The sequence below is a fragment of the Furipterus horrens genome, unplaced genomic scaffold, assembly GCF_987537825.1.
Source record: "Furipterus horrens unplaced genomic scaffold, mFurHor1.1.pri manual_scaffold_6, whole genome shotgun sequence".
Classification (NCBI taxonomy): domain Eukaryota; kingdom Metazoa; phylum Chordata; class Mammalia; order Chiroptera; family Furipteridae; genus Furipterus; species Furipterus horrens.
The window spans coordinates 492329-504446 of record NW_028327176.1 but is presented as its reverse complement, the minus strand read 5'-3'; the positions used below and the strand labels follow the sequence as shown (position 1 = coordinate 504446).

At 58.4% G+C, this 12118-nt stretch overlaps 1 protein-coding gene across 2 annotated transcripts in view; it reads left to right on the top strand.

The window, feature by feature from the left end:
• The window catches only part of MYT1L (myelin transcription factor 1 like), a 109021-nt gene extending 103378 nt beyond the window's left edge, over positions 1–5643 (top strand). The window contains exons 19-21 of one of the 2 annotated variants that reach the window (XM_090280870.1): positions 3374–3477; positions 4275–4418; positions 5380–5643. In XM_090280870.1, coding sequence (XP_090136996.1) covers positions 3374–3477; positions 4275–4418; positions 5380–5406 — 275 coding nt within the window. In that variant the 3' untranslated portion in view covers positions 5407–5643. Of the gene's footprint in view, positions 1–3373; positions 3478–4274; positions 4419–4649 lie in introns of both variants that reach the window. The other variant, XM_090280869.1, reaches the window with a different exon arrangement.
• The last annotated feature ends 6475 nt before the right edge of the window (positions 5644–12118 follow it).

The following is a 12118-nucleotide window of genomic DNA, read 5'->3' as shown; positions in this document are numbered from 1 at the left end:
TGTGCAGTGCTGTGCGTCCCGAAGTTTCATGCTTTTCACTGTGAATCCTCAGTTCAAATGGCCCCAGGCACCTTGATGCAGGGCTGGCTGTCAAGGTCCCCAGGTGCCCGAGGCTGTGATGGGGTGACCGCACCTCCTCAACCTTCATCCAGGCTGCCAGCGGCTGCTGGCCCTGGCTTCCATGTTTTTGAATCAGCAATGCACATTAGCTGGGGTGTTTTTAAACAGAAACACACCCCAAACCAGGCCTGTGCTGACTGGCTGATGACCATGTGGGCAGAGGCCGCAGGGGCCTGACCCCGCGTCTCGGTCAGAGCAGCACTGGGGTCAGTCGGCGGGGACTTCGGGGAGCAGCTCACCAGTGGAGTGAGGAGCCCCGCTCATCTGTCAGTGGTCGCCACGCCGGCAGCCTTGGCGAGCAGGCGCCTTCCCAGCCCCTCGGGTCTCGGGAGGACCTGCAGCTCTGCCCCCTGTGCTCCTAAGGAACCAGGCACCAAGGGACGCTGCCGAGCGTGTGGCCCATCAGCCACCGGGAAGACAGCCGTGTGTGTGTCAGGGCCTGGACCCGGGGCCCCTGCTCCCACCAGCACAGCGGCCCTCGGCCAGAGAGCGGAGCCTTGCGGACCCCAGACCCGCCCTGCGGCCCCGGCAGCCGGCCGGGGAAGCTGTCCTGACACACGGCGCCCACTGCCTGGAAGAGAACTCCCTGGACAAACTCTTTTCAAAATACTAAGCATAACATTTCACCCCCAGAACAAGCCCAGAGGGGAAGCAAAAGCCCTCCGGCAAGTCGCTCTGAGTCCGGGTCAGGTGTGATGCCGGGAGGAGCAGAAGGGAGGCCGGCAGGGCTTCCGCGCACAGGGCTGCTCGCTGGGCGGGGTGGCGGGGCGGACAGCGGGGAGCACCCACTGGCGTCTCCGGCCAGCGTCCTCTGGTGCACCCGCGGGCCCAGCCGGCCGGCAGGAAGAGGCGGCGGCGGCACAGAGGTGCAGGCCAGCGGCAGCCAGGCTTCCTCCGCAGGGCGCCCAGCACCGGCGCACCCTGGTCGGCGCTGCCGCCCGCTGCCCGCCCTTCCCCGCGTCGGCACACAGCTCGCGTTCCTTCCTGCCGCGGGTGCCAGCCGGCGCGCGTGCTCAGGTGCCGCGGGGGAGCCCCAACAGCCTGGCGAACAGCCGCAGGGGTCGGGGCGCTGGGCTGTGGGCCTCACCTGCCGGGGGAGGCGCCTGCCGTGCAGGGACAGAGCCAGGCTCGGGGGGTGGGGCGTCATCCCGTGAAGCAGAAGGTCGCGGGTTCAGTCCTGGTCAGGACACACCCTTGGGTTTTGGGTTCGGTCCCCAGTCAGGGAGCGCATGAGAGGCAACAGGTCAACGTTTCTCTCTCTCTTCCTCCCACCCTCGCCTTCTCTTTAAAAATAAATGACATCTTTAAAAGAAAGACCAGAGCCATGTCCTATGCACCCCAGTGACAACCCCTTCCATGAAAGGCTGGGGTTCAGTCCCAGGGCAGGGGCTTCAGCTCACAGTCTGGGGTTGACTCTGGCCAGGACTGTGGCCCCTCTGGGGACAGAAGCCGTGACTGTGCCCAGACCTGAAGATCTGGTTTGCACGGTGCCCAGCTCGGTATGAGGGACATCTCTGTCCCTCTCTTCTCTTGAAGATGCAAAGCGTGAAACCTCCCCCGGGGCGCTGGCACATTGCCGTGTGAAACGGGGGTCCAGCGGCCCCCCCCCCCCGTCCACCACCTGCCTATCGAGAACGACCCCCAGCCCAGCACCTGGTGGGCCAGCTCTTGTGAGGGGCCACCCCACATGGCGTGGGCCCCAGCTCATGAATACCCACTGTCACAGCGTCAGGCCACCATGGCCTCAGCCGTACCAGCAACATCTCGGCGCGTCTGGACCGCTGGCACTTTAAAGGGACGTCATGGCAGGTCCTTGTGAAATGACACATCGGATCATGACTCAGCGTCTTTACACATCACGACTGTCCTGCACCGGGCGTCCTCCCCCGGCCTCTGCTGCTGACCTGCTCTCACGGCCGCCCCTCCGGGAACCCCCACAGGCGGAGGCTCGCTCCCCGCTCCGTCACTCTTGAGCCCTGTGCACCGCGGCCCGTGCCAGGACAGCGTGGACATCCTCGGGCAGGGTCTCTGTCATGACCTCGAATTGCTTTGGGGTGCGCTTAATGAGAGGGAGTTGCTGTCGATGTCCTGGGCCCTCTGAGCCACTGGCAGGACATGTCATGAGGACGTACATGGCTGCTCAGGGCCTGTGGCAGTGAGACCCATGGCCTCCGGTTAACGGTCACCCTGGTCTCTCTGGGTGGCGGCCGAGGGAGGAGGGAGAACCTGGCAGAGCTGAGACTGACTCGTGCACAAAGCTCGCCTGATGCCCCAGGCTGACGCGTGGGAACAAAGGGCTGCCATGCCGGCGCTCAGAATGGACTTCCGGCACAATCCGTCCCCTGGCTGCTGTGCGGGGCAGCCGTGTGGGGCAGGCAAGGGGGGGCCTGCCCACCGAGTCTCTGCAGCGTCTGGGGCTGTCTCAGGCCCCCCTCTCAGGTGGCCTGTACCCTCTGTCTGCGGCACGGAGGCCACTGTCAGGCCCGAGCTGCCCACAGAGCCCGGCTCATGGTTCTCTGTCGTTTGCCTGGGGATTCCAGTCGGGCCACGTGGCCGCTGGGAGTAGGAGTTGTGCCTGGGTGTCAAGTGCCGGTGCACCCACGACTCCGGCTCTTGCCCCGCGAGACCACCCGCCTGTGCTTTCCTCCGGTCCTTCAGAAGGAGGGGTTCTTTTACTGCCAAAGCTCACATACACGGCGAGCCCCTTTGTGACGCAGACCTGAAGTCCGTCACTGCCCCGTCCCTCTCCTCCTTCCAGTCACGTAAGGAGTCTTAGGGAGCTGGACCTGAGCACTTGCTGAATCGGGTTTGGGGTTACATCTGTTCCCGGTTTTCCTACCCCAAATCTAGGCTTGGCGAGGGGGGGCCTTGCCTGCAGATGTGTGTGAGGGGCAGGCGGAAGCAGAGGGAGGCCTGGAAGGGGGGTGGGAAGGAGGGGGCCGGGCTCAGCCAGGTATGTCCCCGCCCAGGCAAGCGGAGGCCGCCCTGTGGTGCTGGTTGGCCCCCACACTGGGGACGGCTGCCTCTCCGTGGGGGGGGGGGGGGGGGGGTCCCAGGCTGATTGTTTTGCTCTTAGGCGCCTTCATTGTAAGGAGGGCGGTGGTTGGGGACAGAAGGACACACAACTGTGACATTTTTAACATTCGAGGGTGTCTGTCCCTGGCAGATCCTACCCAAACACGGGACAAAGGGGAATTCTCGCGCCCTGGCGCTGGCCCACAGCTTTGACCCCTCTGTTCCGCTCCCGTGGCAGGGATTGAGAACGACGAGGAGATCAAGCAGCTGGACGAGGAGATCAAGGAGCTGAACGAGTCCAACTCGCAGATGGAAGCCGACATGATCAAGCTCCGGACGCAGGTACAGCCTCCGGAGCCCGGGCCCCGTCGCCTGCACCCATGTGGGGCGCGGTGAGGGCGTGGCCTGTCTGTGGGCGTGGCCAGGTGCGGGGCGGGGCCTGTCGGTGTGGGCGTGGCCAGGTGCGGGGCGGGGCCTGTCGGTGTGGGCGTGGCCAGGTGCGGGGCGGGGCCTGCCCAGCCCTCCGGCCCCCTTAGGATGGCTTCCCTGAGCGCTGTGCTCAGCAAGCAGCACCGGGCCACGCTCGTTCCGCCCCACGTGTGGCTGGTCCTGTGTGCGATGCTGGCTGTCTGTGCGGCTGGGGCCCGCAGGGCACTACCCCAAAGCCCCTGCTGCGGCTACAGAGAAGGGCGGAGCAGGGCAGGGACCTGGGGGCTTTGATCGGTGCGGCCACCAGTGCCAACACCCACTGCGGGGAGGTCAGAGCTGTGATCCGGGGTAGAGCGGGACTCAGGCTGGAAAGGGACTGTCAGCCGCAGGCAGAGAGGGCAGGGTCTGGAGGAAGCGGCCGACGCGACCGGGGCAGCGGGGCTCGCAGGGACCGGAGCCCGAGACCGGTCTCGGAAAGGGCCAGCTGCTTCTATCCGCAGCCACCACGTTGCCGAGGGTAACGTTTCCCAAGCAGGAGGGCCGAACCCTTAAAGTGACAAGTTCTTAACCCTGAAGCCTTCTTATTAAGCAAGAGGGTCCTTGTTTGCGTCACTAGCCGGCTGCCCCCTCCCCTCCCCACCCCACCCCCGCGAGCGCGCCCCCACCTGCGCGCCGAGCGCACTCCTACCCCGGCTGCGCCCTCGTTGCAGATCACCACGATGGAGACCAACCTGAAGACCATCGAGGAGGAGAACAAGGTGATCGAGCAGCAGAACGAGTCTCTGCTGCACGAGCTGGCCAACCTGAGCCAGTCCCTGATCCACAGCCTCGCCAACATCCAGCTTCCGCACATGGTAAGTGGCCGAGCCGCGCGCTGCGCTGGGCGGGGAGTCTGCTCCCCTGTGGCCCCAGCCCCCTCCCCGGCCCGCGGGCTGAGCAGGGACCCCCGTGGATTAAGGTTGCTCTCAGGAGGCCTTTAAAGGTGATGCAGGCAGTGGCCCGTGCTGTGATGCTATTTATGCTGATGTGAATGTCCTGTTCAGAAAATAAAAGTTGTGTATGAACTACTATTTAATATCTCGTAGGACCCAATCAATGAACAAAATTTTGATGCATACGTGACTACTTTGACGGACATGTATACAAATCAAGATCGTTATCAGAGCCCAGAAAATAAAGCCCTACTGGAAAATATAAAGCAGGCTGTGAGAGGAATTCAGGTCTGAACGCCTGTGGTAGTGACGGGACCTCTTAAACGGGACGCCTCTGTCTCTCGCTGCTGTGACTTTCCAGAAAGCGGCCTGTCTCTATTTCTGTTGGAACAGAGTTATGCTCACAGGACTTCACAATGGTTTTGTGTCTTGCTTTGAAGATAGCACCTGCAGAATAGTTTTTGAATACATTCCCATTTTGTACGTTTTCATATAAGCTGACATAGTGTGATATTCCATGTACTGTTTATAGCTGCTACTGTATGCACATGGGGGTATATATTTCTGAAGAGGTAAGCCGGTCAAAATAAATAGAGTGTAAATTCTTTTTAATGCTTTAGTGATTAAATGTTTTAGTATTTTGAACTGAAATGGACAAAACGTACACACACACACACACACACACACAGCTTTGAATGACCCTGAGGTGGCCCCCGGCCACTTTTTAGACATTACCATTTCGCCTCGTGTTGGAGGATTTTATGGAATTTAAGAAATACATTTTGTGTGCATATTGTTTCATAGCAAGAATTGGTTGCAGAAATGCTTTATTTTTGAACACTGCTCGGAAATATTATGTGACCTTTTTGTTTGTCTGTTTTAGGAGGATGGTGTGTGGTGGGGGCAGTAAGTGAGGTTTTTCATTCCAAGGAAATGGCATATGGACTAACTGTAAGAAATAAGTAATTTATTGTAAGACAACATCAAGCCATGGGAACTTGGCAGAAGACTCAGCAGCTAACAGCACTTTTACCTTAGCTCCCGAGCGGTGCGCGGTGCGACTGTGGGAACTCCAGTGAGACAGGGGCTCGGGAGAGGCGGACGCCGCGAAGATTCCTTTTCCATGTTCAGTAAACTCCGGAGCAGCCTCCCCGAGAGTGTCCCGGCCCCTGAACTGCCCCTCGTTGCAATGTGGCTTATCCAGGAGTCGGTGTGCTTTCGTTAGAGCGCAAAGAGAATTTGCGTGTCCGTTTCCCCTTCCGCTCTGATCAGCTGCTGCTGTTGCGATTGTTTTACATTTGGGGCCTAAAGGGAAACGGTTTGTGAACCTTGTAGGTACTGGACTGAATTTCCTGCTGGATTCGATGGCAAAGCTGCTCAGTGCGGCGTCTCCCAGCCCCGCCCTGGCTTCGGCCTCTGGGGAGCGTTTGGTCCTGGTCGGAGCCCTCCTGCCTTGACCTCTGTCCCCTGTCGCTGGAGCCCTGGGACCACAGAGCGTTTGCATAGCCTCGCTGCTGAGTCCTCGTGAGCCATCTGAGAACGAATGCAATCAGATGTTAAGTCGTTAATGTACTTCAGCACTTTTTCTTTCCATGAGATCGTCCCAGACTTGTCCATCCCTTGGAGACGGCCCGTGTGCGTGACGCCTGCACTAGCCGTGTGCAGAGACCAGTCCGCCGGCGGCGTCCTGCCCCTGAGCAGCCCAGGACGTGTCGTGTCCTCTGACCTTGACTCGATTTACATGTTGCAGCGTCGCTCCCGTCCATGTCTTGATGTTATGCAGGAAGTACAGAAGTACTTTAAAATTTTGTTATGAAAAAAAAAAAGATGGGTTTTGTAAAAATAAAAAAAAATATTTTTAGCAGAACAGGACTTACAGGGTCATTGTCCCCACAACGTGCCAGTCAGCCGACTATTTGCACTCACCTTGGCCTGCGTGTCCGGGCGGACATGTGCAATTCCCGCGGCCGTGGCCGCGCGACGCTGACCCCGGAGGAACGGGAGGGGGCCTCCAGGCTGGCCTGCTGACGTGCTGCGGGGACGACGGGGGTCCCCCCGCAGCCTCTCCGACACGGTACTCGACCTCGGTATCTACGTGTACAGATGTATGTACATCCCAGCGGCACTTTATCCGGCTCATGTACAGACGCTCCGTGTTCCACAAGGACCCCGACGCAAGCCGGGAAAGAGGGGGCCGCGCCCGGGGCTCCGGAGAGGCCGCTGTCGCTAGCGAGGACTCGCCACGGCCGTGCGCAGAGCCGCCTCTGGGAGCCAAAGCCAGGTGCCGCGCCCGGGCCGCCCGGCCTCTGCATCCCCCCGCCTCGTGTCTGCAGCCTCTTTGCCAATCTAGTGATGCTTTCAGTAGAGTAATAGGTAGTCTCGGTTTTGGGTTCTTCTTGTTATCACCTATGTACCATGGAAAGGGGTTTTAAGCACAATTCTGCTGCTCATCTAACGTTGGTAATAATATCAAATCGAAGTTATCTGTGACTATTATATAGGGGGTCCCCAAAGTGTCTCATATTAGAATGCTGACCTTTCATATGGAATTATTGTGAGTCATCAGAGTTTATTTATTATAACTTATTGTTCATATTCATTTCTAAGTTAATTTAAGCAATCATTTACTAAGACAGAATTTTGTATAAATATTTACTGTGCTCTCTGTGGAACTGAGGTTTGATTTATTTTTGTACGACGCGGCATGGGTGTGTTGACACTTTAATTTTGCTATAAACGTGTGGAATCACAGTTGCAGTGATGCTTCATTTTTAAATTGTGAACTTTGTACAAATTTTGTCATGCTGGATGTTAACACATCTTACTCTGAATAAAAAGGTGTTGCCACATTCGTAGCTCGGCAGGTCTCTCACCGGGGTCTGCGTCTTCCCTCACGTCCATCTGCGGGGCTGTCCGGGCCTGCGGTCTGCGGGGACGTCACCTGTGGGCAGGCAGGGGCCCTACCTGAAACTGCTGAGTGGCACTCAGGGGCTTCGCTGCCCCTCGCTTGTCTGGAAAGGGCTCCTGCCTGCCCCGTGGGGACGCACCTCGGCGACATGCAGGTCCCTCCCCAGCTAGGGACGTTCCTCTCGCTCAGCAGCCACGACCGTCCTCGCAGAGGAGCGACACGTGTTGTAATCTGCGTCCACGCCCAGAAGTTCCCAGGCGGACGGAAAACGCCGGACAGGTTTCCCCTGATCTGATTCATCGAGGACTCATATTACTTTTCTTGTTACGCACATCCCCTGTCCCCGCCCACTGTCCTGAGCGGCACCCAGCCTTCTGAATGTCTCCCAGGACATTGACGTTGGGACCCACCCAGACGTCCTGGGTTGGCCTCCTGATGGTTCCGCCTCGATGGGCCTTCCTCGAATCTCACACCCGCGGGGGCGGGGAGGTGGGGGGCTGGTTCCCTGGGGACGTCCCCAGAAGGACTACCCCTAACACTTAATGACTGTCCCGTTGTTTATGTTGGTAAAAGTCGCCCTTTAGAGTTCCGGGAAAACTAATATTAAGAGACGATGCCCCAGATACAAAATCTGAGGAAGAGACCCCGCAATCTTTGTCGAGTCCCAAACGCATCCACAGCGACCCTGCCCTGCTCCATGACTCAGGCTGCCTGTGTCCCTGAAGCAGCTGCTCAGCCACATTGGGGGTCACGGGGGGGCGGGCCCTCAGGCTCCCGCCTTGTCTCCAGACGGCAGGTGCGAAGCCTCTCTCGGGAACAACACAGAGAAGCAGGTGCTGGCCCGGCAGCAAGCATTGTCGCTGACTCGGGCCGGGTGACTTGCGTCCCTCAGGAGCTGGGACTGGTGTGACCATCTTACGATGTCAAAAATAGTGTAAGAATTTCAAATTTAACCCCGGAATTCCAGAAGTTTTTCCGAAAATATCAACGCAATAGTGACTGTACAGTAAGGCCTGTTACGGACGGATGACTGAGGGGTCGGTGACAACTGCCCCTCATGGCGCGCCGGGCATTACTCAGCACCGGCTATAAAGACTTGTTCGTGAGCTGCTTGTGAAAACATCGCTGACGAGCGCAGCAAACTTAGAAACGCGCTCGGCCGCCGCTCCCCGGCAGCGAGCTCAGGCCACGGCGAGGAGTGCTGGTGACTGGGAACCCCATGTGACTCCCGTCCAGGCCCTGCCTCCCATATGTGTGTTTGGGGGGCCGGGGGGGACACGGGCATCTGTCACGGTGCCCCCTGTCCCTGCTGAGCCGCAAAGCAAGGCAACTGGGGATGGTGACTGGCTCCAAGGAAGTTGAGTTCCTCCCCAAAAAGGAGGAAGAGGATGAACTAACTGGAAAGCCCCCAATTAGAAAGCAGATGTCTCCAGGCTTAGGTGAGGATGGGGGAGCAGTGAGGGCTATGCTGTGGCCCCCAGAGCCCCTTTGCCATCAGGGACCCAAATGGGAGGCTATGACTACAATTTTCTCACCCTGGAAAACACATGAATTTTTAAAAAGAAAAAACCCAAGTCTCCTGAGGAGCCTAGAGGGTTTAGGAGAAGTCTCTGGAGACCCCCAAGATCTGCATCAGGGAGGCCCCAGGGTCCGGGACAGAGGCGACCCAGGTCACAGGCCCCTGGTGACCACTGGGCCCATCCCCACGCCCCTCCTGGGGAGCCGCTCCCCAGGGACGCTGGACGTCCCCAGCGGGCAGAGCTCACCCCCGCCAAACGCCTGCTTGTCTGCGCAATTCACTGAGGCTGTTTCTGCTCAGAGAGACGCAGAGCAGGAAGGGTCCGTGAACGAGGCTACTCAGGGGCGTTTCAACACAGCCCCACATGACCGGGGTCCTGGGGGCTCCCACAGTCTCACATGCGTGAGGGGGAAACGCCATTTTATCCTTTGGTTTCATGTATCAGTCGCATGATACCCCAAAGGGCATCAGCCACTGACGCATAGGGTACCGTCTCTGAACAAAATGGAGAACTGAAATAAACAAAGACCAGATCCCATGCCAATGAAATGCAGATAGAATAGGGGGTGCCCAGAGCTGCCTGGATGCTGCCCCTCTGCCCTCTGCTAGAAAGACTCCCCTGAGGAGAGACGGCCACACCTGGTGTCCACCTGGCTGAGGAGCAGGGAGGTCAGGGAGGAGCTGGGGCAGTGTTTCCTGGGACCAGGAATGCAGATCAGTGAGGCCGTGGCTGCCGAAGAGGAGAGAACCTTCCCTCTGTTCTCCGGGACACCCGGCTGGGCATGTGACAACAGGCAGCCAGAGACTGAGGAGGAGACTGGGGTCGGTCACCAGGTGTGTCATGCGGGCACAGGGACACCAGGAAACAAGTCACTGGACGCGGTGGGGAGAATCCAGGCTTCATCCGACCCGCGTTCAGTCAGAGAGCAGGGCAGGGACTGGGCGGCCAGGCGAGTGGGTCCGCGGATAGGAAGGCCGGGAGCCACGTTCATCCCTGACACGTGGCCTAGCGGGTTCGGTCCTGGAGGCAGAAGGAAGGAAAACGGCCCAGACCAGCTGTGGACACAGGCTCCCGTTACTGCCCACAGCCAGGGTCTGTCTGCGGCTGAGTATCTTAGCATTAGCGGTTGGTGTGGCTCTTAAATGAACCTTTTTGGTTAAAACGTCTAAAAAGTAGAAAGTGGGACGGTTCCCTATGTAAACCAAGAGTGACCGGGTACCACACACTTGCTTTGAACTACAGTTGCTAAGACATAACCCATCACCCCGAGAAAGGGCATCAGAATGAAAATCAGTGAACATCAGAGCTGTGACAGCAGGTAGCCTCACGTCTGTTTAAAACAGACGCACTCCTAAGAAGTCGTGTAACTTATAACTGATGTTTTCAGCACAGAATTTGAGATTCATTCCTATCAAAGAAACTGGGGCTGCCAGATGACAAACATACATGGATTTAGCAAATTTGCCTAGATCATATTTAAAGGAAGACTTACCATTTCCAGATTTTGACCTAGTACTTTTCACTCTATTAAATTTGAATGCCTACAAGTTCACTTTTCTGAAAACATCCATTTTCAGGAAACGTGAGCCTCTGACGTACCTATTTCATTTTAGTGACAACGGAACGTGCGTGTTGCGGTCTTCCCATCTTGTTTTTCTGTATAATGTCCTTCAGATTCATTGATTTATATTAAGGTGGTTTGGAAGCACAGTCCTGAGAACAGGGAAGGCGGCCCAGGCCCACGTGACGCTGACTGGTGGCGCCCAAATCTGAGGGACGTGGGGGCAGGAGTACCTGGCGACCACCCCTCTCCGGAAGGCCCTGGGCATTCGGGGGGCCTCCTCATCCCACACTTGCTTACGTCACACCTTCCTTTACACCTGCCACTGGGAATCAGGGAATAATGTGAAATCCAACCCCCGATGGGACAGTGTCAGGGGCGGGGACTTTGGAAGGTGAAATGGTCTCAAGGATGGAGCCCCCCTCCCCCCCCAATGGGACCGTGCCCTCATCCCTGAGACAGGAGAACTCAGCCTCCCTTCCTCCCCTTCCCCATCACCCCAGAAGCACACAGGTCGGCACGCCTGGAAGCCGCCCCCACCGGACGCCGGATGAGCGGGCCCCTTGATCCTGTACATGGGGTGGGGGGCATGTCTCCTGCGTCACCCCCCGTCTGCGGGGTCTGTTACAGCAGCACGCTGCCAGAGACAGAAACATCGATCTCAAAATGAAGCGTGGACTTTCTCCTCTGCACAGTGACCGCATGCCTTTGATTTTGGGGGGCACAGTGACAGCCACATGCGGAATGTCCTTGAGAAAAGTCCCCGAAGTTGTGGGGAGACCAGCCTTACAACCGCAAGCTTCCTGCAGTCTCAGACACGTTTCCTTCCCCTTTGACTCTGGACGGCACAGAGCCTTCTCTGAAAAAGCGCTCAGATGATACGATTTAATCACTGATTCGGGGGTTGAGCCGGGACATGGGAAATGCTTTGGGATAAGGAATGACCCGGCTGGGTTGCTTTTGCACCATTTAACAGAGGTGCGTTCCTGAGCAAAGACACCAAAGGCGGCAGAACAGGTGCTAGATTTGCAACAGGTGAGTAGGAGCTGGGCCCCCTCCTGGTGTAGGTGGGGAAGCTGAGGCCCAGGGCCACAGACCCACAACCCACGTTCTTCTCCGTGGAAGTCCATGAAGGGTGTTCGGTCAAGCGGGCAGACAGACAGACAGAAGCTGACACCAGGCACTGGGAAGAGGAAGCAGGGAGTACCGACCATGCTTCTGGGGACAGGGGGCATGAAGGATGAACACAGAGCCTGATGGACGGGGGGGGGGGGGGCTCTCAGGCCTCAGGGTGCTGACCGAGCAGGAGGCGCCGGCCGGACATTGGCCACGCCACTCCAGGAAGCTCTGCGGCCCATCGCTGACCTGCTCATCCCCCTGCAAGGGCAGCCGACTGTGCCCTCAGCTGGGGCTCCGCTGGAGGTGCAGAGGTCCCAGCATGTTGGGGTGTGGCCCCTGCAGCCCCCGGCAACCCGCGGAGGGCCCGCAGCCCTGTGAACGTCGGGGGTCCCCACCCACAGCCATGGGTGAAGCACAGGTGCGTGTGTGTCTAGCCTCTGGTGACCGAGCACGCCCCTCCCCCTCCCATCCCGCTGCTCTTCGGTCCTCGGGCTCCTTACTCAGATTCTCTCGG